Source organism: Pygocentrus nattereri, chromosome 12 (genome assembly GCF_015220715.1).
Source record: "Pygocentrus nattereri isolate fPygNat1 chromosome 12, fPygNat1.pri, whole genome shotgun sequence".
Taxonomy (NCBI): domain Eukaryota; kingdom Metazoa; phylum Chordata; class Actinopteri; order Characiformes; family Serrasalmidae; genus Pygocentrus; species Pygocentrus nattereri.
Genome location: NC_051222.1, coordinates 33571503 through 33597410, shown reverse-complemented (window position 1 = coordinate 33597410; position 25908 = coordinate 33571503). Strand labels below are relative to the sequence as shown.

Here is a 25908-nt window from a genome sequence, read left to right as displayed (position 1 = left end):
GGAGCGGGTGCTGGAGCCTATCCCAGTTGTCATCGGGCGGGATACACCCTGGACCGGTACTGCATAGTATCATTAAACATTAAACTTCTTAAAAACATTGAAACATTGCATTCAGCAGGGCTCATTTTATCAAATAATCTTATCTTCTGAAAGCTTTGCAAGTGGCAGTTAGACATGACATGAATCTGCAGTTTCAGCTTCTGTTTTTATCATGTGGCAACTGCTTACTGTCCTATTGTGAATGCATACTCTAGATCCACAGTGAACACTACAGTGTATAAGTGTTCAAACGTTTATATCTCCTAATACGAAAAATGCCTGTACTATTTAAACACGGACAATTCCAAAATGTGCCCATACTCTCCGGTCCATACCGTCCATATATGTAAACTACGATGCAAAACCAGTTCATTTGTTTTGTGATGTCACAAAAGCAATGCATTTACATATATCTGCCAATTCAGTCCACAGCAGTTTAGCTCATGATACAGGGCAGCCAAACAGAATAGAACTCATTTATATATATCAGTCTTACAAGCACAGTAATAAAAACTCCACTCTCAGGCCCCTCAGTTCTCAGGCCCCTCAACTACCAGACATCACCACTCACAGGCCCCTCAGTTCTCAGGCTCCTCAACTACCAGACATCACCACTCTCAGGCCCCTCAGTTCTCAGGCTCCTCAACTACCAGACATCACCACTCTCAGGCCCCTCAGTTCTCAGGCTCCTCAACTACCAGACATCACCACTCTCAGGCCCTCAGTTCTCAGGCCCCTCAACTACCAGACATCACCACTCTCAGGCCCCTCAGGTCTCAGGCTCCTCAACTACCAGACATCACCACTCTCAGGCCCCTCAGTTCTCAGGCCCCTCAGTTCTCAGGCTCCTCAACTACCAGACATCACCACTCTCAGGCCCCTCAGTTCTCAGGCCCCACGAATCTCAGGCCCCTCAGTTCTCAGGCCCCTCAAGTACCAGACATCACCACTCTCAGGCCCCTCAGTTCTCAGGCTCCTCAACTACCAGACATCACCACTCTCAGGCCCTCAGTTCTCAGGCCCCTCAACTACCAGACATCACCACTCTCAGGCCCCTCAGGTCTCAGGCTCCTCAACTACCAGACATCACCACTCTCAGGCCCCTCAGTTCTCAGGCCCCTCAGTTCTCAGGCTCCTCAACTACCAGACATCACCACTCTCAGGCCCCTCAGTTCTCAGGCCCCACGAATCTCAGGCCCCTCAGTTCTCAGGCTCCTCAAGTACCAGACATCACCACTCTCAGGCCCCTCAGTTCTCAGGCTCCTCAACTACCAGACATCACCACTCTCAGGCCCCTCAGTTCTCAGGCTCCTCAACTACCAGACATCACCACTCTCAGGCCCCTCAGTTCTCAGGCCCCTCAACTACCAGACATCACCTCTCTCAGGTCCCTCAGTTCTCAGGCCCCTCAACTACCAGACATCACCACTCTCAGGCCCCTCAGTTCTCAGGCCCCTCAACTACCAGACATCACCACTCTCAGGCCCCTCAGTTCTCAGATCCTACCTGAACTCTCAGGCCTTGCCACTGTCAGTCCCCTCCACTCTGATTATAAATATATTCATGTATGAAAGTTAGTAATTGGTCAGTATTTTATGTCTCTCAAAAGAGATGTAGTCATTGATCCAGTTAGCTGTTATAAATAATACTAATCATGTGTATTTTACATACTTACCCAGAGAGCATTCAATCACTGAATCAATGTTAAACCAAGATTAAAGCAATAATTGTATTAAATCAACATTCTAATGTTAATGTTTAATCATGTTTACACGCTGAATTATACAACAACTGAAACAACATTGAAAGTTTATCAAAAAATCATAGAACACCCACGTTACCTCAATCATTTTTCAACCCTTAGAAAATCCTATCACTGCAGTAAAACACTGTCATCCAGCTTTATCTACAGCAAAGATCAGTTCTTAAATCTAACTGAAGCCAATGTAATTGCTTTTTCATCAATGCATTGTGAAGGGAGAGATCACTAATTACTGAAGTCAACAACATTTGCTATTAATGACTGACTAATGAAAGTTTATATTTATAATATTCATAATATTTATCTATTGGAAAACAAGTTACAAAGAAAAAACATTAGAAAGAACTTTCCAGCAGTGCATTAGTAATAATTTGTAAATGCTTAATTACCTTTATACAGAAAAGTCATTATTGATGTACATAAGAACATATAGAATTAATTACAATGAAAAAACTTGCTGAGGGTGGGCAGCCCAGAGAAGTGGAGGCTCAGGATTACGCTGGAGGAGATCTCCCTGTGAGGATCGTCGTGAAGAATCATCCACAGAGAAACAGAGAGCTGGCATCTGAATCGGTGGTCCTCAGCGTTGCAAACAACTACCAGGCACTTGTAGCCATAAAGGTCAGTGCTGTTTGACTGCAGGCCAAAAAACGTATGGTATTAATTTTTAGTCTCCAGTTATTTTGTAGTGTGGAATTGAACAGATCCCAAACTGAACCCTGATCTGCTTTACAAACATCTCTACCTTCCAGTGATGAGGTTCACATGGAAATACAGTATTCCAAATATTGTGAGATGGAAATTGACACTGTGTTATCAATACAAATGTGAACTGAGAGATTATTAATTATTGAAGTCATCAACATTTGCTACTAATGACTGACTAATAAAAGTTTTTTACATAGGTTTTTGTACTGAAGCTACTAGGATAATGCAGGTTAATCATAATTGCTGTGGTTTAAAACAAACAGCAAAACTTTTCATAAGTTTCCGATAAAATATTTATTTATTAGAAAACGAGTTACAAAGAAAACAGAAAGAACAGAAAGAACTTTTCAGTAATTCAGTAATTAATAAAACACCAGATGACCAGAAGACTGCTACCTTTACCACTGATGGTAGACAGCTTTTGTATGGATCAGTTGTCAATAGCAAAGGTTCCCGCACGTGAGGAATACAACACGGATTGACTCTCAGCAGAGTAATAATGGAGAAGCTTGAGCAAAAACTTTTTTTTTCTATAAATAAAAATCAGAATTGTCCAGGCTGCAGTCTCGTCTGTGGTTCTTCATAGTAGTGACAGCAAAGTGACAGCATATAAGCAAAACAGGACAAATAAATGATGCTTTTGTTGTTGGTGAGGACTTTTGAGAGCAATTGGGATGGCAAAGAAAAACGAATAGGTTGTTGAACAAATCAAGCCTCGTCTCTCACTCAAAGCCCAGATAAACCAAACTAAAGCTCTTATTTTGGACATTATGAGAAGAAACAGTTTACTGGAAAGTCCATCATGTTTGGAACAGTTGAAGGTAAAAGACCAAGAGGATGACCAGCAACAACGTGGATGGAGACCATGAGAGGAACCACAAACAAACCATTCAGAAGCTTAAAAACCCAAACAGAATATTTTCTGGAGAAACACTGTCCATATGGTCTCCAGGAGTCAGAATGAACTTGACATCATTTAAGACAACCCAATTTATTTACTTATTTATCAACATATTTTCAGTTTGTAAATTAAGGAACTGCCTCGGTGCAGTTTCGTAACCACAGTGATGGGAAGAGGTGGAGGTAGGGAGGTGGGGGATGTGCTGTTCTGTAGGCGGACCCTCAGAAGAGAGGGGTGTGTGAGATCTGTTGTACTAAAGCTGTAGTTCTGCTCAGTAACAAGCATTTATTCAGACACTGGCAGGATCAGACCGGCAGGATGGGGCAGGTGGACCTGCTGTGGATCACTGCTGCTCTTCTGTCTTCACCACTGCTCACACTGTGTCAACCACTGTGAGTATATCACACACACTTTGTCACTATAAAGTAGAAAAAGTAAAAGCAGCGACCAAAAAGACTGAATAACAAGAAGATATTATGATTATGATGATTCAAATGGACCGTTTTCAACGATAGCACTAAGTACCATAGTACACAATAAGAGTTAAACTGCTGATCTGGGATCAGTTTATGTTTGACATCCTGCTGAATAGGACAACACAGGCTGGTAAGACCCCAATCAGTGGTGTAACCAGAGAAGTTCAGTGAGCAGGACTGAAACACAATAATGTCTTCTGGGTTTTCTAGACGTTGGAGAGTGAACTCAAAATAAATGGGTTCCTATGGAGCTTTTGAGTAAAGTTGTCATTTGTAAATGCTTAATTACTTTTATACAGAAAAGTCATTATTAATACACATAAGAACATCCATCCATCCATCCATTTTCTAAGCCGCCTCTCCGTCAGGGTCGCCGGGGGGGGAGGGGGATGGGGGGGCTGGAGCCTATTCCAGCAGTCCTCAGGCGGAAGGCAGGATACACCCTGGACAGGTCGACATAAGAACATATAAAATTAATTACAATTAAAAAAACTTTATATTTGCCAGCAACATTCTGTCCGCCCCGAACATACTGAGGGTGGGCAGCCCAGAGAACGTGTTCGTGGAGGCTCAGGATTACGCTGGGGGACCGCTAAATGTGAGGATCGTCGTGAAGAATCATCCACAGAAAAACAGAGAGCTGGCATCTGAATCGGTGGTCCTCAGTGCTGCAAGCAACTACCAGGCACTTACAGCCATAAAGGTCAGTGCTGTTTGACTGCAGGCCAAAAACGTATGGTATTAATTTTTAGTCTCCAGTTATTTTGTAGTGGGGAAATAAACAGATCCAAAACTGAACCCTGATCTGCTTTACAAACATCCACTCTTCCTTCCAGTGATGAGGATCACATGAATTCACAGTATTCCAAATCCTGTGCAGAAGTCCAGATTCAGCGAGATGGAAATTGACACTGTGTTATCAATACATTGTGAACTGAGAGATTATTCATTATTGAAGTCAACAACATTTGCTACTAATGACTGACTAATGAAAGTTTTCTACATAGGTTTTTGTACTGAAGCTACTAGAATAAAGCAGGTTAAAAACCTTGCATCTCCATTTTTGACATTTTTCAGTTGTTGACATGATTTGAAAATGCCTGCCGCCCCTTTATACTGTATGTAAATATCATGACGAATGAACTAAAACAAATAGCCCAAAATGACTTGGAAAAAAGTCTGGTTCCATTGACTTACATTAAAAATAAAATCATCTCACTCTTGGATCTTGGATCTCTGGTAAACCTGTTTATGTGGTTTCTGACACTAGATGACATACAGTTGTTTCTAAATATGATCTAAAGCAGGGGTGTCAAGCTCAACCACTAAATGGGTCGTATTAAAAAATCTCGACAAATTGGTGGACCAGCTGTGCTTCAATTTCATTTTTACTTAACATTTTACCCTGACTCGAATTGTAATGTTTATTCAGAATATACCAAAACTATAACTGCAAAATGAATACGTATTCAAAAATAATTATAAATAAATTAAGTTTGTTGTTGTTTTATTTATTTTTTAAAATTTAGGTAGATTTTCTAAAACTGCCTATTTTCGTGAGCTAGAAACCAGGCATGTTTTCTTTTTGTGTAACCACTGATTGTTATTGGGTTAGGGGGTCAAAACACACTCTGTGTTGCGGTGCATGCTGGGGACTGTAGTGCGGCTCAGGTTGAAACATGCTAATAATAATAGAAAATCAAAATCGTTTCACAGGCCTATTTGTCTTTGACACATTGGGTCTAAAGCATTGATAACAAGTAAGACTATTAACATCATGCATGGACTAATGGGTAAATATTTAGATAACAGTCAGAAACCACATAATCAACTCTATTACAAATGACTTGCCAACCAAGTTTGCATGAGGCCAGAGCCGATGCAGTTTACACAGTGGTTTACATGGTGCAAGGGGCAGGTAGGAGGAACCCTAGCAGAATTTTGCTTATTGCCCCAGTGAGATCAGGATCAGCTCTGTATGAGGCTAATCTGATGGCAGCATATAAGCTTCCATTCTTCTGAGCTATATTGGCCTCATTCTTCAAGTACAACATAAAACACGCAAACCACTATGTTTGGCATAAGATAAAATGTGCACATTTGACTTGTCACAAATAGGTCTTAAAACGATTGTATCCCACAAATAAGCAGATATTTATTCTGTTTCAGATTCCTGAAAACAAGGAGGTCTTCAACAGTGGCCCCCTAGGCAAGCAGTACGTATACCTGCAGGCCCACTTTCCTTCTGGAGTGCTGGAGAAGGAGGTCTTGGTCTCCTTCCAGTCAGGCTACATATTCATCCAGACAGACAAGAGCATCTACACACCCAGCAGTACAGGTACAACACTCTGAACTCACCAATGAAATGGCGCCCCAGTGTGGCCAAACTTTAAAATGCACTGATTCAAATGAAAACATATTGCACCAATACTGAACATGCATTGTAAAATGGAATCAGCCAAAGAGTGAATATAATTCTATTCAGTCTTGGCTGGTAAAAATCATAAGTTATATGATTATGGCCTATTTTTGTGTTTAAATCAACCCATTCCATCCTCTCCAGTTCGATGCAGAGTCTTCTCAGTTACTCCTGATCTGCAGCCGCTTGACCAGAATGAAATCTCAGTTGAAATCATAGTAAGTGGTCGCATTGCAACTCTCAAAAATAAAAATAAAAAAAAATCACCAAGTGTTCTTTGAGTGATGCCATAGACGATTTCATATTTGATAAAAAGATTTGCAAGTGTAAGAAGCGTTTTTTACCCTCAAGTAATGTAAAATGTCTACATCAAAAAACTAGTATAATGATAAACCCTGCTTACAATGTTCTTTAAGATTATATCTTAATATATATATATAATATATATTATATATAGAACATGTCGTGGCCAATTGACCATATTGGGTGGAAATGGTGTAAATTTCAGGATATTAAAGAATATAGTACCACCTACAGGGCAATCAAGGGAGTGGTCCAGAAACGTTATTGTCGTGAACGGCATCTAGGGTTGGCTTTAAGTGTACAATGGTGTGGTCAGTAGTGTGCCTGAAGGCTGCTGGTCCTGATTGCATACTTAACTATTCAGGACAAGTGTAAAAACACCCTGAAAAGGGGTTTAGGTTTTTTGAGCATTTGCTTGTCATATTTCATTAATAATAATTCTAACTTTACTTTTCAAGAATCAACAAGGCATCGTACTTGTTAGAGAAACATTCCTCTCTAAACAAGGGACTCTGACTATGAAGTATGAAATCCCTGAAATTGCCAGGTTAGTCCACTGAACTTAACACATTTTAATAGGATGTACGCTATACTGATTACAACAGCATTGGCATTTTTTTACATATCTGTGGGTCTTGATATAGACATCATGTCTGGTTGACTAATTTGTCTGTATGATCCCACAAATGGCATTTTTTGCATGTTCCAACTTGAAATGTTACTTGTTATTCTCTCAAGTCCTGGGATATGGACTGTAGCAGCACGATACAAGTACGCCCCTCAGAAGAACTTCACTGCAGAGTTTGAAGTGAAAGAATATGGTGAGATTCATATATTCAGACAACAAAAACCTGCTGTGTCTCCACACATGTACTGACTTACGTCTCGTTTTGCAGTCCTGCCAACCTTTGAGGTCACCGTAAATCCATCAAAGTCTTTCTTCTACATTGATGATGATCGCCTTCAAGTGGACATCACTGCCAAGTAAGAGGAATAAGACTTACAACATAAAACCTTTTGTAGAAGTACACTCACTGGCCACTTTATTAGGTACAATTCAGTTGCTTGTTAACACAAATAGCTAATCAGCCAATCAATGGCTGCAACTCAGTGCATTTAGGCATGTAGAGGTGGTCAAGACAACTTGCTGAAGTGCAGACCGAGCATCAGAATGGGGAAGAAAGGGGATTTAAGGGACTTTGAACGTGGCGTGGTTGTTGGTGCCAGACGGGCTGGTCTGAGTATTTCAGAAACTGCTGATCTACTGGGATTTTCACGCACAACCATCTCTAGGGTTTACAGAGAACGGTCCGAAAAAGAGGAAATATCCAGTGAGCGGTCAGTTGTGTGGAGGAAAATGCCTTGTTGATGTGAGAGGTCAGAGGAGAATGGGCAGACTGGTTCCAGATGATAGAAAGGCAATAGGAACTCAAATAACCAACCAAAATCTCTGAGGAATGTTTCCAACACCTTGTTGAAAGACTGCCACGAAGAATTAAGGCAGTTCTGAAGACAAAAGGGGTCCAACCTTTTACTAGCAAGGTGTACCTAATAAAGTGACCTAAAAATACTAAACTGAAAAAAAATATGGTAGCTTGAGGAACATTTCGGTCATTTCAGTCACAGAATAGTGGAATAGATAATGACTATCCATGACTAGGGGACAACATGAGGATATAATGTAACCAGTGTGAACTTTGTGAAGGTATCTGTTCGGGAACAAAGTGGAAGGAAGTGCATTTGTGGTGTTTGGTGTGATGCAAGGTGACAGCAGGACCAGCCTGCCAGCCTCTTTAAGAAGAGAGAACGTAAGCTCTTAATATCATCAGAAGATACATCACAAATCCACTTTTAACAAATTTGAGTGCCTTCGTTTCCTCACCTTGCTGAATGCCCTTTCTTTCATACAACCTTTTTAAAGTAAATTTTATATTTATTATGTAGATCAGGGATGGAGCAGGACGTGCAACACTGACTAAAGAGATGATCCAGAAGACTTTTCCAGACATCAAACAGCTGATTGGAAACTCTTTGTATATTTCTGTCAGTGTTTTAACAGAAACTGGTAAGAGTCCATAGGCATCCACTCATTGTATCCGGCAAAATAGCACCTGTCAAATTTAATTAATATTGCAAATCTTAGCCTTATTGAACAAATTAGGCCAATATAGCTGTTATGCCCAAATATAAATGTTTGTGTTTCAGGTAGTGAAATGGTGGAAGCTCAGAGGAGGGGCATTTACATTGTAACATCACCGTATACCATCTACTTCAAAAGAACTCCTAAATTCTTCAAACCTGGAATGCCCTTTGATGTTATGGTATGAACACATATATACACCCACATATCTACTTTATTAGAAACATTAGACACACCCTCATCCTGTATTTCCACTCAAAAGCCACTTTACTAGAAACGTCAACCTACTACTTCCATTTGCCACCCATGTTATTAGAACATCTACCTTCTACTTCCACTCAAATTCCCCTTTCTTAATTGAAATACCTACCTTCTACGTCCTCGTACTCTCCATTTTTTAGAAACATTTACCTTCTATATCCAGACTTTGGCCACTTTTTAGAATCCTCACATTGTACTTCCACTTACCAGCCACTTTATCACAAAAACAAATATATAACACATAGGGCTCTTCTGCAAAGGTGTATAGTTACAAATTGTAGCAAATTTGTGGTTGTACAAGGGCGTACCTGGGGAAAGTGACTCACAAAAGGGTAAAAGGGTCAGTATGGAAACTTACCTGAACTAATACATCTAAAAGAGAATGCTTATTGAATGAAATAGTGTTGACCCTTGACTGCACAAATTAAACATAGCCAGCCTTACTTTTGAGTCAAAGAGGCAGATTTTGAGTCCTCCAGGATCTGTCATTTTGGATCTGGCTGGAGCTCACGTACTGAATTTCCTTCACTGGTCATGGAGGCTTGGTGGAGTCATGGTACGGGCAATACGCCACAGTCACTGACCAGCTTTTGCTACTCGAGGATCGAGCTTGGAGCCTGGGCAGTCTTTCCGTTATGAATCGGCTCAATGTGGCTCTGGATGAGATTAAGGGTCTCTGGGTTCTTTCTTGGGGCTGCTTGAGGATAGAGCTTGCAGCTTGGCAGTCCTTCGTGGTAAATCTGCCTGCAGATTGAGGTGTGGCTTGAAGAAGATTCCAGGTCTTGGGACCCTGAGGCTTCTTTGACTAACAGGCGGTGGTGGTGGGTGCAGTCAAACTTCAAAACTGCTAACCTAAGATGACTACCCATCTTTGTCAGAGCAGAAACTTCCTCACTTGGCCATGTAAAGAATCTTCACTTTCTTCTCTAAGGTTGGGTTAAACTTAAATGTACAAACAAAAAGACATTGTTCAGATCTGATCTAAGAATTCTAAACTTTCTAACCGGAGTTGGCACAGATGTTTTCTTCTCTGGAATGCGAGCTCAAACTCTGGAACTTGCGTGCTCTCTGGTTTTGGCCCTTCCCTTTGGGAGAGGAGCCAAGGTGTTGATTGGTTCTCTCGCCTAAGGGGTAATTAGCTATTCTTAGTTGTCAATTCTGATTGGTAATGCTTTCACTTTTAAGTGCCTTCCCAGGGAAACTCCCTTCTATGTTCCCTCTAGGTCTCAAAACTTTTAATTCAATTAGAAAAAGCAGTTTCACATTATTCAATTAAGTTCCCAAATCCACAACAGATGAACAGAACATTCATGTGTCAATATGTAGCTTTACCCACATTACCTGAAAACAACGATGGTAAAGACAGAAAGACCCCTATAGGTAATCCTTTGGGAGTCTTTTCATTGCAGGGAATTTCAACACAGTAAAACCATTATTTCAGAAGAACAAAATCAAGTAAACAAGATACAAGAAACAAAATAGAATGCTAAATAAAACAAGTGAAAAAACTTAGGTGTGTACTTAGTGTTCTAAGGTCACTACTTTAAATGGTTATGATGTAAATTAAAGATTCCCAAAATTAAAATATATTGTATTATGCAGGATAAAACATAAATAAAGTACAATATGGCCTAGCATATTGGAACAAGTGCCTTAAAACAAGCTTCCTTAGTATGACCTGCACTTCTGAAATCCGAAGAGTCTTCTCGCATTTTTAGTTTGTTTGATTCTTTTATTTTCCTTCAACAAACCGTTAAATTTGTCTTATTTTACCAACCATAAATAATACCTAGGCTTAGTAGTCGAACAAGTGTCAAGCGACGACAGTTACTTCAGTAACTTGTTGAAAGGTTATCCTACACATCGCTAGTGTGTAGCAAAAGGAAAAAGAATAGACATTTTAAGTAACTGAGTACACAAATATAAGCCTCATCACTTGCAAATTAGACAAGGTTGATTGCCAAGCATACATATAAATGAGTTTTCCTGGGGTCCTTTGTGAGAAACAGTCCTTACGGTGGTGATAGGGTAATTCTCGTTTTCACCCCTTGGGGGTGCTATGGGTCCATGCTCGAGACGCTGAGGGAATTCAGAAAGTTTGACTTTTGGTCTGGATTGTCGTATCTGTTTCATTCTTGGTATCGTTTCATGAAAAAGAGCTCTGATGAGTGGTTACAGTTTAGAGAGGATATATACCTTAGAAATGTGCTTTCTATTACTTAAAGAAAAAGTTGTCCACAGGACTTTGGAGCACCATGTGACCAAATTCCAGAGAGGTGTTGCATTGCCCCCTGGATCAAGAGAGAGGGGTTCTGGTCCTTCATTCAGCCGTAAATTTGACTGAGTTTGGGGTTGGGAGTGTTAAGACGACAGATTTACACTCTTTAACTCCAAAAGCTCTTAACTTTTGGGTTGTTGATAAGATAAGTAAACACTCAGCCTGAAGCAGCGTCTCAGCCACAGTATTTGCTACATTCCCTTCTGCTGAAATTAGGAAAAACATTCTCACCAGTGTTTATTGGGGACTGACTCCTGTTAATGCAAATACTTGCATTCCATCTATAGTGAAATAATGTTTTCCTTTTTTATCCAGAGATTACTTAAATTGAATAATTTTTCATTTGAACCATGAATCTAATCAGGGTTTGTGATCTGAGTAGGTTTATGTGACGAATCCAGACCAGACACCTGCTGAAAATGTTGATGTTGTGGTCAGCCCTGGAGGTGGGCAGAGTCGGACCAAGGTCAATGGCATGGCAAAGGTTACAGTCAACACTCATGCAGGAGCCAAGACTCTAGAAATTAAGGTAAGTCTTGCTGGAAACGTTACGTTAAGAATATGGGAACCTTAAATTTTTTTTTCTAAATCAGTGAAGGATGGGGACAAATTCCAGTTCATCTTTGGAAGCCCATAGAAATAGAAACCTTTAACACAATACACAAAATAGAGTGATAACCTGATTCATTGCCAAGATTTTTTTCATTAGCAACATAATCAATAAAGTTGATTATTGTTGCAGACCGAGTTTAGATTTTGTCTTAGAGTAAAAGTATATGATAAAACATAGACATTACATACCTTTTAATTTGGTGTGGGAGATTCAAGTTCTATATTCAATTGTATAAGTCATTATGTGACTAATATTATTACATTAAAAAGTTATTAACCTTCTTTATTGGAAAACAGAATACTGCACAACAGATGCATGAAGTGGACAAAGCACAATGTCCAAAACCAATTATGTTTTTGTGTCTCCCAGGTGAAAACCAATGACCCAGGCATACCAAACAACAGACAGGATGAGAAGCAAATGACCGCCCTAGTCTACACTACTAAAGGAGGCTCCAGCAATTACCTTCACATTGGCATTGATGTTGAAGAACTGAAAGTTGGTGATAATATGAAAGTTAGTCTGCACTTCGTCAGAAGCGATGGTGTCAGAAATCAAGATTTCACTTACCTGGTTGGTACTCTTCCGGAACACACACATACATGCACGCACAAAATGATCAAGAAATGACTATTTTACTGATTTGTTAGTGGATTTACAAAATGAAAACAAAAAAAAATCACTTGTCATTAATATGTTTAAGTTTAAATAATATATATTTTAAAGTATTTTGGAAAACTTATTGAATCATAATTAATAGGCTGTATCTATCGGTCATCATTTTTTCATCATTCATATCCACCATGAGATTTGACAAATATTTAACAATTAAGAACACTATGAATATTAGTTATTACATTATTACAGATGACATAGTTTTCATTCTGCAGATTCATTTGCAGTGTCACTTTCAAATTGTCTGCTAATCCTAAAGATTCACATACTTTTGCCACTCACAGATATGTAATGCTGTATATTTTCCTCAATGAATAAATAACTATTTGTTTAATTTGGTTCTCTTCACCTACTATTGGGACTTGGGTGAAAATCAGACAAAGTTTTGCGTCACAACTATGCAGAAATGTAGAAAGGGTTCAAAGTCTTTTAAGCACCACTGTATATGACATTTCACAAACCTTTTCTGCCTCTTTTTCTCTTAGATCCTCAGTAAGGGACTGATTGTCCAGGCAAACAGGTTCAAGAGACAAGGACAGTCTCTAGTCACTCTGTCTGTTCCAGTCACCAAAGACATGCTTCCTTCCTTCCGTGTGGTCGCATATTACCATGTGGGATCTTCTGAGGTCGTGGCTGATTCGGTCTGGGTTGATGTAAAGGACACATGTATGGGAACGGTAGGTCACCTGCTGCATTCTCACAAAAACTCAGACTGGAAAGTTATCAAGTTGTACAGATGTGGTTCTTTTAATATTTTGGCAAATAATTCTGGAAAACAACTCTATTCTCGTATTGTATCAGTATTATCCATCATAGAAAAAAAGAGCTGGCCCCATGTCCCAGAGTGAGGAAACTGAGAAAGGAATTCTAAATTGAAAGGAAGAAAATACAGCAGTGAGTATCTGGAGCCAGGCTTCGTGTGCGGGAGCTGAATACGAGCTGCTACCTCTCTGTGTTGTGTGCTGAGAAGTCTTGTCAAATGAAGCTTTTAAAGCTGAGCAATTATGTTGTTACTTGGAGACTAGATACAGAACTTTTTGACAACAAACTTAAAGAATACAAAATATTCTTAAAAGATTGTCAAATACTCAAGAAAAATACTCTTGAAATGGCTTGCTCAGGAACGGAAAACTGTTCAGGCATCCTACCGTGTTGCACATTTTATTACAAAGACTGAAATGTTGGAAAAGAATTTGATTATACCTACTGTGAAAGAGGTATGAAGCTCAGAGAAAAAGGCCACAAACTGTTGAATTTAATATCACTATCTGGTAACACACACAAAGACATGTAAGCCAGCAGCTCAAAAAGAGTGATAGTAAGTTGCTCTTATGGGATACAGTTGGTTAAATCTACCAGTATGGCCAATTTTACAAACCTCTTTGCATTTGTGAGGTATAAACATAACCATGACATATCTGAAGACACTTCTTTTGTAAGCCTTTACCCACCAAGACAACTGCCAAAGCAATTTAAACACTCAAGACCCAATACACGAATAGGCTTAAAGATGAGCCAGAGCTCACTATTCAGCCTGACAGCCAACACTTGGAAGCTGGCAAACAACATCAGCCATCTTATTAGGTTAGTCAGAGTGAGGTATATTATTTGGCACTTATTTTATTCCATGATTATACGGTCAAGCTAAATGTGGTAGTCCGCATTGATTATTACATTATGTTTTCTTATATTTTACACAGTTAGGCCAAATCTTCTTGAGGGCCCTGGAAGGTTTTGTGGTGGGGCATGTGGCCATGAATTGCTTTGGGTACCCCTGGTTTAGCAGTTCTACAACAACATGTTTTTAAAAAATGTCAATATGGGTATTGGACAGACTAGAAGTGTTTTTTTTCTTTTCTAAGTGCTTTTCTCATACAGTAAGGGATTGTCAGGCAGTTGACTTATGGCTCTTAAGAACCTGGAATCTGTAGAACTAAGCTCCTGGCTGACTCGCCAATTGTTAGATTTTAAAGTATACCCAGTGAGGTTTTTCAGATGAAAGGTTTTTCAGAAGAAAGATGCTTTGGAGTGAAACATGTATTTATTGAATATCCCTTGTCACAGAGATGTTAACAGGTTCACTATTTGAAAAATACACACCTATGTTGTTTCACCAAAAAAGAAACATAAAGAGAACAAGACATTGAGTGAAATGCAGTGCCCACATGGCACATAGAGTAAGTTTAAACACTCTCCCACAACTTCTTTATAATAATCAAAACTTTTTTTTTTTAAATGGAGTGTTTGAAACATGAAGTGGCTTAGAAAATGTGTGTGTGTGTGTGTGTGTGTGTGTTTGAAACATCAGAAGGAATTGAAAGTCATGAATGTCAGTAACTTACCCAGTTAAAATTAAAATTTTATATGGACACCCTACCTAAATATCATCAAGTACTATCAAAGTAGTGTTACGCAGCAATTTCTTAGAACCCCTGAAAGCTGTGTTCTAGAAGGAACATTTACCTGGATGTGTCATCTTCAGACTGAAGAATTAAGCGCATTGATCTGTTCTCCACCCTAGTTGCGAGTGGAGGTAAAAGAACCCAAGAAATCATATGAACCTGGGGAGCGGTTTGGTCTTAAAATTACTGGAGATTCCGCTGCCACAGTTGGTCTTGTCGCTGTGGACAAGGGCGTCTTTGTCCTCAACAAGAACAGACTCACACAGGAGAAGGTAAGTGGTTACCAGCAGAACTGATAATTGTCCTTGACAATCTGTAGGTTTATGGCATGTTTTGTACTCCAGTTATCCAAACAGTTGTTTATTTTTTTCCAACAATAGATTTGGGACATCATTGAGAAGGAAGACACTGGCTGTACAGCTGGCAGTGGTAAAGACAGTATGGGGGTTTTCTATGATGCTGGTCTGCTGTTTGAGTCTGACAAAGCAGGAGGCACCGGCTCTAGAACAAGTACAGTAGATATTTTGCTTTTTCCAACAAGTAATGTGATAAAGATGCCAATTACAATGTACAACATAGTTTTAAATGGTTCTCAATTAGTTTGCCAAAATGGTAGCAATGATTTCTTCTGAAATTTCAAGTGTGAAACAAAAAATAATGGACATGTTTTTTTCTGTATAGCAACTGACTGTCCCACTTCACCAAAGAGAAAACGGAGAGCTGCAACTATTTTCGAGGTCACCCAAACACTGAGTAAGCATCTGGACTAATATTGTACAACTGTAGAAACTAATGTAAAAAAAATTTAAAATGCAGTAATATTTTATGAAATGCCTTTATCACAGATCTTCTACAGATAACTGTAGATCTTCATGGAATTCTTATTATACAGTTTTGCCCTTGCCATCCCAGTACTGATCTCTCTACCTTTTGTCCAGTTGGAAATTACAGAGGTGATCAAAAGAAATGTTGTGCAGATGGACTGAGGCCGAATAAGCTGGGCTACACATGTGAACGAAGAGCTACATTCATCATTGATGGTCAGGAATGTATACAAGCCTTCCTGACCTGCTGCAAGGAGATCCAGAAAGTCAAGGATAAGAATGTAGAGGAGCAAATGCTACTGGCTCGCAGTATGAACTCATTTTGTTCTGTATCATTATTTGAGTTGTGTCAGATCTTCAAAGAAGCTCTGTTAAATGAATTATCTCTAAATGTTTCATTCAGATCAGTCAGTCAATCTTAAACTAAAGCTGAATAAGCTGAATTCTCACTAAGTTTTTTAAATTTTGCCAAGCTCCTTTCCTTCCTCTGCTTGTTACAGTGGTATTTGCATTTTCCTCACACAGGTGAAGAAGAAGAAGGTTATACAAGCGCAGATGAAATTACCTCACGTACGCAGTTCCCTGAGAGCTGGCTGTGGGAGGACAGGGTGCTGCCAGGCTGCCAAAGAGGCCAATGGTAAATGCAAAATATGTGCCTTTTTTCGGACTATAGTGCTTAGTCTTTAACTGAAAACATCCATCCATCCATCATCGTTGACCGCTAGTCCAGATAGGGTCACGGTAGCAGTAGGGAGAGCAGAGAATCCCCGATGATCCCGTCCCCCGCAACTTCCTCCAGCTCATTCCCGGGGACCCCAAGCCGCTCCCAGGCCAACTTGGAGACATAATCCCTCCAGCGGGTCTTAGGATGACCCTGGGGTCTTGTCCCGGTAGGCCGTGCCTGCAAAACCCCCATTGGGAGGCATCCAGTGGGCATCCGGATCAGATGCCCGAACCCCCTCAGCTGGCTCCTCTCAATGCGGAGGAGTAGCGGCTCTACTCTGAGCTCCTCCCGGATGACCGAGCTCCTCACTCTATCGCATAGCGTGTAGCCCGCCACCTGACTTGTATTCACAATGCTTTCGGTCATTACCCAAAGCTCATGATCATAGGTGTGGGTTGGGATGTAGATCAACCGGTAAACAGAGAGCTTTGCCTTTTGGCTCAATGCCCTCTTCACCTCTACAGTCCGGTACAGTGACCGCATTACTGTTGCCGCCTGTCCCAGCCTACGGCCAATCTCATGATCCCTCTTCCCATCACTCGTGAATAAGACCCCAAGATACTTAAACTCCTCCACCTGGGGCAGGTCCTTTCCCCTTACCTGGAGTGGGCATGCCATCCTTTTCCGGGCCAAGACCATGGACTCGGACTTGGAGGTGCTGATCCGCATACCAACCGCTTCACACTCAGCTGCAAACCACTCCAGCGAGCACTGGAGGCATCCATGTGATTCTGCCAAAAGAACAACATCATCTGCAAATAGCAGAGACGCCATCCTCCGGCCTCCACACATAATGCCCTCCTGACCCCGGCTACCCCCTGACACTCTGTCCATGAATATCACAAACAAGAGTGGAGTGGTACAACCGTGGCGGAGTCCAACGCTAACACTGAAAGAGTCTGACTTAGGGCCGGAATCCACATTGTTCCTCCTCAATCTGAGGTTCAACTATTGGTCGGAGGCTCCATTCCAGGACCTTTGCATAGACTTTCCCAGGGAGGCTGAGCAGTGTGATACCCCAATAATTGGTACACACCCTCCGGTCCTCTTTTTTAAAAATAGGGACACCCACCCCAGTCTGCCAGTCCAAGGGTACTGTTCCTGAGGTCAATGCAATATTGCAGAGGCATGTTAGCCATCACAGCCCCACAATATCCAGAGCCTTAAGCATTTCTGGATGAATCTCATCCACCCCCGGTGCCTTGCCACTGAGGAGCTTACCAACTACTTCAGTGACTTTCACCAGGGAAATGGAACTTGACACCCCAGGAGCCTCTGGCCCTGACTCCCGTGAGGGGGGCACGTCTCCCAGATTAAGAAGTTCCTCAAAGTGGTGCTTCCACCGACCAACAATATCCTCATTCTCCACCCTTGCCAGATACATCTTGGGCGCAGTCACCGCGACCACTCCTAAGTTGCCGGACAGTTGTCCAGAACCTCTTTGAGGCCGAATGAAAGTCTTTTTCCATGGCCTCACCAAACTCCTCCCATGCCCTGGAATTTGCTTCTGCCACCATTGCAGCTGCCACTTTTTTAGCCTGTCTACTGAATTTTTGCTGAATCTTCAGAATCTGCTGAAATTTTTTAACCTATCTGCTGAATCGGGAGTCCTTCGGGCCAACTAGTCCCTAAAGGTCTCTTTTTTCAGCTTGACGGCCTCCCTCACCACCGGTGTCCACCAGGAGGTTCTTGGGTTACCGCCCCAACAGGCACCCACAAGCTTTTGGCCACAGCAACTACTGGCATCTTCCACAATGGAGGTTTTGAACAAGGTCCATTCAGACTCCATGTCCCCTACCTCCTCCGGGACATGAGAAAAGCTCTCCCGTAGGTGGGAGTTGAAATCATTCCGAACAGGGGCCTCCAACAGTTGTTCCCAGCACACCCTCACTATTCGCTTGGGCCTACCGGATCTGACCATCAGTCTTCCCTGCCATCTGATCCAACTCACCACCAGATGGTGATCAGTTGACAGCTCAGCACCTCTCTTCACCCTAGTGTCCAGAACATATGGTCCCAAGTCAGATGAAACGAAAGTACACTTATGAACACCCTTGTGTTCGAACTTGGTGTTCGTTATGGACAATCCATGCCTGGCACAGAAGTCCAATAACAATTCACCATTCGGGTTTAGATCGGGCAGGCCGTTCTTCCCAATCACGCCTCTCCAGGTCTCCCAGTCATTGCCAACGTGAGCTTTGAAGTCTCCCAGTAGGACTATGGAGTCTGTAGGCGGGACCCTTTCCAGAACCCCACCCACTCGCTCCAAGAAGGCCGAATATTCTGACATGTTGTTTGGTGCATAAGCACAGACAACAGTCAAAGTTTTCCTCTCTGCAATTTTAATTCGCATTGAAGTGACCCTCTCGTCCACGGGGACAAACTCCAACTGCATGGTCACCAGCCGGGGACTCATGAGTAAGCCTGGCCGGGTTATGTAGGCTGCCCAGCCACCAGGCACTCGCCGTGGAACACTACCCCCAGGCCTGGCTCCAGGGGTAGGTCCCGGTGACCCTTTCCCAGGCAGGGTACACAATTTTTTGTGCACAATATGCATGGAGAAGTTTGGATCGCGTTAGTCTGGGTCTTCACTCCAGACCTGTTCGCCCTGAGAGACCCTACCAGGAGCACATTGCTCCCGACGACTTAGCTCTGAAGATCCCTAGACCACACAAGCCCTTCCGCCATGACAGGGCCCGATCCAGGAAGGGTAACTGAAAACAGGGAATGGTAAGTGCTAGACAATGTAAAAAGTGACTGACTTATATTAATATTTTAACTGGTGATTTTCTTACTTCTTCCAGTGCTATAACAACCCTCAACATGGACAATATTCAGCTGAAAGACTCCATCACTACCTGGCAGATCCTAGCCATCAGCCTGTCTCAGACCCATGGTCAGTGTCTAGTCTCACACTGGTCTCAGATTTGATCGAAAAAATAACTCTTGTAGAAGTTAAACAATGTAATCATGTTAACTCAGATTTTACAACCCCTACAAGGGTTAATGTGCCATGACAAACATGAATGACATTTACAGTGGCTGTTGACTATAGAATATGACAATCCTCTCTCAATCTTTTTCTCTCTCCAGGTATCTGTGTGGCTGATCCTTATGAAATGGTTGTTAAAAAGGATTTCTTTTTGGACCTGAAGTTGCCCTACTCAGCAGTGCGCAATGAGCAATTAGAAATCAAGGCAGTTCTGCACAACTTCTCCAATAAGAACCAGAAGGTACATTTCTGAAGCTTTTTTAAGTGTGAAAGCATAGATGCTGACAGATGGTGGTACACATCCATCTATTCAAAGCTTCTATGAATTAGTCAGAAAACTGTAAATGGTGTACTTGTCGATCGAGTATGTGTCGTTATCATGAAAATTCACGTGACAATTACCACAATGCTTAAATGTCATGATTGGCCCCTCCCAGTCTTCCATGTGCTTGTGTTTACCTTATGGTCTTGTCCATGTGCTTCTTTGTTTTGTTTCTTCCCGGTCCTGCCCCCTTGTTTCTAGACTCTGCTCTTGATAGTTTTCACCTATCTTGTATACCCTCTTGTTAACCACCTGTGTCTTGTTACCTGTTCCTTTATTTAAGCCCTGTGTTTTCCTCTGTTAGGTTGATGGTCTTTGTACTATATTGCATGGTATTGTATTGTCTTGTTTGGTGTAGCATCTTCTGGCCTTATTTGTCCTAATCTCTGTTTTGTGTTTAGCCTGTTTTCCTTTTTGTTATGTCTGTCCCTCCATCTATCCATGTTGGCTGTCTGACCCTGGACCATTTTGCCCCTGATTCTGGATTTGCCCGATAAATCTCGCTTCTCTTCGCATATTCGTCCGCCTCATCCTCTCTCCCTGGCGTTACATTAAACAACATTGAATAACTACATATCTTTACAAAGATAGCATAAAGTGGGCCAGATTGTACCATGTCAAAACATGGTACATAATACAAAATATTAGTCACAAATGATTCAAAACACAGTTGTTTTTTGTTTGTTTGTTTGTTTTAATACAATCATGTACAGCAATTAACTGAACAGAGTGTCTTGTTGGTGATCCATTCTGAGAATTTGGCAATTACAGCAAAAATAAATCTGCTGCCAGAGAATTTACAAAATATGCATGTTCAAAATGCTCAGAGTATAATGTAGCTGCATTGGAGCTTTCTATTTTATATTTCCTATATGTATAAAAGATGTTTATTCAATGACATTTGATCAGTAAGCACTTAAACAATTAAATAATTTGTTATAAGAGTATTAAATGTATTGGCTACATTGTATATGGAAGTATTTATATTTTCAAAATGTTCTACAGATATCCATTAATGAAACTAATCAACAGTCAAATATGCCCCTTTGCTCAATAAATCTCCAATGGAACTTCTAAACTCCAGCCCAAGTTCTCTCAGTTTTCTCTTACACTCACCGGCCACTTTATTAGGTTGCTAGTAAAAGGTCGGACCTGCTTTTGCTGTAGCCCATCTTCTTCAAGTTTCGACGTGTTGAGGATACAGAGATGGTGTTCTGCATTCCTTGGTTGTAACAAGTGGTTATTTGAGTTCCTGCTGCCTTTCTATCATCCCGAACCAGTCTGCCCGTTCTCCTCTGACCTCTCACATCAACAAGGCATTTTCATCCACACAACTGACCGCTCACTGGATGTTTCCTCTTTTTCAGACCGTTCTCTGTAAACCCTAGAGATGGTTGTGCGTGAAAATCCCAGTAGATCAGTAGTTTCTGAAATAAAAAACTGCAAGTTTGCAAAAATTCCACTTTCAAAAAAAGTGGATCAACTAGTGTCTTCAGCTCCCAAACAGTGATTAAGTCAAATAAAAAAGTGTGCTTTTGTATTGTTTTCAACTGAATACAGGCCAAACATAATCTATGTTAAGATCAAGGCTTTTTCTTTTTAATGCCATTTCCCATGTATGTAAGCTTTCTCAGCAGTAGTATTGTCTTGTTTATTGAGTTTTTGCAATTAATAACGTTTCCATCTTCCTGTCCCCACTAGGTGCGTGTGGATTTCATAGGGACAGCGCAGGTTTGCAGCGCAGCCAGCAAGAAGGGCAGGTATCGGACCATAGTTAATGTTGACGCACAGTCCTCCAGATCCGTCTCCTACATTATTGTTCCCATGGAGCTGGGCAACCACTTGATTGAGGTGAAGGCTGCAGTGTATGAGTCAACACTCACTGACGGAGTAAGGAAGACCTTGAAGGTGGTGGTAAGTGTCAGTTGAGGAGTGTCAACACTCTTCTCAGGGAGGTTCAGAGAATGTCATTCAGCATGAGCCATGGACAGCAGGCTGAACTGATGTTATTGGTTCAGTGTAGCTGAATCTATGACACAGCATTAGTCTCACATCAATAATACACACCAAAGTAAAATTACAGGTAACCTAAGCTGAAGTTCAATGCTAAGTTTTTCCATGGTGATGACATAAAAACAGTCATGATGCATATAAATGCATAAACAAATCCATTATATTGTGTTTCACTTCCTCAGTCTGAAGGTGTGTTAACTACAGTTGAGGAGAAGAATGTGGAGCTCAACCCGACTAAACTTCCTAGTGGGTATTTTAGACATGTTCACTACATTGATCTTTACTTGTTGTTTCCGATTTACGGTATATCAAAACAAATCACTCAGAATCCTCATCAGTATTCAGGTGCATGAATAAACTCTTACTGTCCTTTCCTCTCTGTCTGCCTGTGAAAAGGTGGCGTGCAAGTCGTGCGTATGAAGAGTGCCATACCAGAAAGACAGATTCCCAACACTCCTGCACATACATACATCACTGTGTCTGGTAAGAGAAATGTAGCCATTTCATTTTTTTTGCCCACAATCCATTCTAGGAATATATTGTTAAAGGGACTGCATCTAAATAAAAAATCAGTCATACATTCACTACATGTCAATTCTGTGTTGGAGACTTCCAAGAGGTACAGGTAGATAGCATCATTCATCAAGATTGCAAGATTAAGTAGACCAAGTTGCCTGGATTGAATATAAATAGGCAAACAACTCATTTGGCCCACCAGAATGTTACCCCCCCACCCATTCCTTCACTTTAAGAGCAAACAGACATATTTTTATACTGTATATAAGAATAAAACCAATCGAGTGAACAAGTGGAATCAAGTGTATTCCTGTTTGTTCCTGCAGCTACACGCTTCTTGCGGGTGCCCACTTGTCTCAAGCAAGTAGGTAGCCGGAGTCTGGCTAACCTTTGATGGGGGAGCTGTGTAGCGTGCTGCTACTTCATGGGGTTTGTCACCATCAGGGTAAAGCATGTGGCTGGTGATGACCTCCTTCTGCTAGCGTGTTTAAAAAACAGCATGTCTCGCAGTAGAATCATGGCTGCCCCTGTGTTTTCTCTTCATTTTCTTTTTCTGGAGTACAAACATATACACTTCATTTTACCTTGCTAGTAAAAGGTTGGACCCTTTTTGCTTAGACCATTTTCTTCAAGGTTCGATGTGTTGAGTGTTCAGAGATGGTATCCTGCATTCCTTGGTTGTAACAAGTGATTATTTGAGTTCCTTTTGCCTTTCTATCATCTGGAACCAGTCTGCCCATTCTCCTCTGACCTCTCACATCAACAAGGCATTTTCCTCCACACAACTGACCGCTCGCTGGATATTTCCTCTTTTTCAGACCATTCTCTGTAAACTCTAGAGATGGTTGAGCGTGAAAATCCCAGTAGATCAGTAGTTTCTGAAATACTCAAGACCAGCCCGTCTGGCACCAACAACCACACCACATTCAAAGTCCCTTAAATCCCCTTTCTTCCCCATTCTGTTGCTCGGTCTGCACTTCAGCAAGTTGTCTTGACCACCTCTACATGCCTAAATGCATGAGTTGTTAACAAGCAATTAAAGTGGCCAGTGAGTGTATGTAGTAATTCTAAACAGGTATCTAAAGGAAAGCCTGTCAGAACCTGAAGAAAAACTAAGGATTGAAGAAATAAACTCGTGATAACTGCAAAACAAGATCGTCCCATTGGTGATAAAAGCGCTAAAAATCATGACCCTCAAGATTTCAGTCTAGAAGGGCACAATAATACATATTGTCTATTTACAAGTAGAGTACAGTAAAGTTCAGTTGAAACAAAAACATCTATAAATTCTTCCAACCACTCACCTCCCTATCCATTTGCGCTCATGTTTGCTTTCCTTCAGGTCAGGAGCTGAGTATGACAGTTCAGCAGGCCATCAGTGGTGACTTTATGGGGCGTCTGATTGTGCAGCCTGGTGGCTGTGGAGAGCAGAACATGATCTACATGACCCTGCCCCTCATTGCCACATACTACCTGGACACCACCAAGCAGTGGGAGAGGGTGGGCGTCCATCGCCGTGCTGAAGCTATCGGACACATCCAGAAAGGTGAGAAAAGTTATCACTTCAATGACAGGGATGTGATTTGGTTTTGCAGGGATAAAACATGTGCTGGCTGCAAAATGTATTATATGGTATTTCCTCAGCAGTGGAGCATTATTCAAATGTAAGTCACTAAGTGTTGAAATAACCTCAGAACAGCAGATACTTTGCCTGCATAGTGCTTACATTTTGCTCAAATGGTGTCAAAGATTGGGAATACTCTAAATAAGTGATGGTAAAAAAAAATTTTCAAAAATGCTATTTCATTAAAGACTATCTAAGATTCTTGCGTGTACATCATGGCAACAATACAATATCACAGTACTTGTAGACATTTTTATGATACAATATGTATCATGATAGTACATTTTTCTGGTGTTTCTTAAATTGGAACAAGTAACATCTTCAAAAAATGCCATCAAAGCATATATGTGCAGTGATTTTCATTCAACATTTCACACACTTTGCTGAACAAAATCTAATTAAACAGGACTAATTTTAGTCACTTTTTTTCTGAAACACTTTTCAAAAATTGGTATTGTTCAAACGTCAATACTGAAATTCCAAAAAATGTGGCACCTTACGTAAAAGACTAATAAAAACACTGATTTGGAAACTGATAGGTTAAAATTGAAAAGCAGTGATTAATGGGTTACCTTTTGACCTGCATTACAAAATACAATATTTGATGTTTTACTGTATTAACTTTTTTCCTAATATGTGCTCATTAAAATTGTATTTCAAAGTTGGGAATAGAGAATGTTTTACTTTGTTGCATCAACTTTCCTTTGAATAGCACTTAATAAATATTTCAGGACACCATATGGGGCCTTTATTGTCAAATTTGCACTTTATAAATGTACCACACATATAACATCCATGCAGCCTGCTAGGCCACTTCCAGCCACTAGGAGGGAGCTGAGCGGTAGCAGCTATGGGAACCCTACTTAAGGTTCTCACACGCCACTCAGTGCTCAGTCTTGAGTCTTCTTAGCTATGTGCAGGTCGCTTTGTAATTTTGGTATCTCTCTCGAGTTTCAAGCCGTTTGCTTTTCCTCTAGTTGATTCCTCATGTAAGTGTTTAAAAAGTTCTCTTTTGAGTGTTCTCTCACCCTCTGCATTTAGGGAGAAGTAAGGGAGAGATTAAAGAAGGGAGAGTTTTGAGTTCAGTTTTGGGATCACAGTGATTGAGGGTTCGGTCCCTGGTTCCTGTGACCAGTTACTTTCTTTGTTTTCCTTGTGTGCCGTTTAATTTTTTTCCTCTTCCAACTTGGTTACTGGTCTCCGCCCCTTTTCACTTTTTAAAGTTTAGCTTTTCAATGACCCTTTGTTGCTCTGCACCATCCCCTATTGTCTTCCAGGTGGCTTGTCCCTTAGAGCTCCTGACTATGAATATAAGGGTCTTGACTTCAATTCTCACTCGTTCATAACAGCATATTTTCAGTGGGAGACGGTTCTGGGCTGCTGGAAGACTAATTATACAGCCATGCTGTAGATAGTGATCTTATAGTGTCATGTACAAATAAGCAGAGATGTGCCTTAAAAAGCTGTTTAGAAAGTAACATATGTTGCTCTACAATACATGTATAGTTTTCAGCATTAATGGTACTTTCACAGGTGTACCAGTTACCCACTAAGAGCCCCCTCCAACCCCCTGCCCAATAGTGTGACAGACCTTTATGCTGGTAATAACCTGGATGGTCCTTTACTTATTAGGCCTGGAGAACACAATGTACTTTATTTCCTTAAATAATCTGAAAGGCTGACTCATTGGACCCAGTACAGGTTTCCACTGTGCATGCATGTATTTCAAGTAGTTCAAGCCCAGAAAAGTTTTTGGAAGTTGTTGACATTTGGCTTCCACTGTGCATAGCACAAACTTAACTTGCATTTGTGGATGCAGTGATGAAGTGTTTAATGACGGTTTGTATTCAGAAGTATTTCCGAGCCCATGCGGTCATCTTTTGATGTAATTATGCACTACAGAGGGAAAAACATTT

At 41.0% G+C, this 25908-nt stretch overlaps 1 protein-coding gene across 1 annotated transcript in view; it reads left to right on the top strand.

The window, feature by feature from the left end:
* Window positions 1-3686: 3686 nt before the first annotated feature.
* LOC108411295 (complement C3-like) overlaps window positions 3687-25908 on the top strand; it is a 38614-nt gene continuing 16392 nt past the window's right edge. The window contains exons 1-24 of the mRNA XM_037543520.1: window positions 3687-3802; window positions 4394-4589; window positions 6056-6224; window positions 6450-6523; window positions 7067-7155; window positions 7347-7429; window positions 7505-7592; window positions 8314-8416; window positions 8553-8673; window positions 8814-8929; window positions 11670-11816; window positions 12270-12473; window positions 13061-13252; window positions 15097-15249; window positions 15358-15487; window positions 15659-15730; window positions 15916-16110; window positions 16327-16438; window positions 19330-19421; window positions 19619-19758; window positions 21541-21753; window positions 22035-22098; window positions 22249-22335; window positions 23711-23914. Coding sequence (XP_037399417.1) covers window positions 3729-3802; window positions 4394-4589; window positions 6056-6224; window positions 6450-6523; window positions 7067-7155; window positions 7347-7429; window positions 7505-7592; window positions 8314-8416; window positions 8553-8673; window positions 8814-8929; window positions 11670-11816; window positions 12270-12473; window positions 13061-13252; window positions 15097-15249; window positions 15358-15487; window positions 15659-15730; window positions 15916-16110; window positions 16327-16438; window positions 19330-19421; window positions 19619-19758; window positions 21541-21753; window positions 22035-22098; window positions 22249-22335; window positions 23711-23914 — 3118 coding nt within the window. The 5' untranslated portion in view covers window positions 3687-3728. The remainder of the gene's footprint in view (window positions 3803-4393; window positions 4590-6055; window positions 6225-6449; window positions 6524-7066; window positions 7156-7346; window positions 7430-7504; window positions 7593-8313; window positions 8417-8552; window positions 8674-8813; window positions 8930-11669; window positions 11817-12269; window positions 12474-13060; window positions 13253-15096; window positions 15250-15357; window positions 15488-15658; window positions 15731-15915; window positions 16111-16326; window positions 16439-19329; window positions 19422-19618; window positions 19759-21540; window positions 21754-22034; window positions 22099-22248; window positions 22336-23710; window positions 23915-25908) is intronic.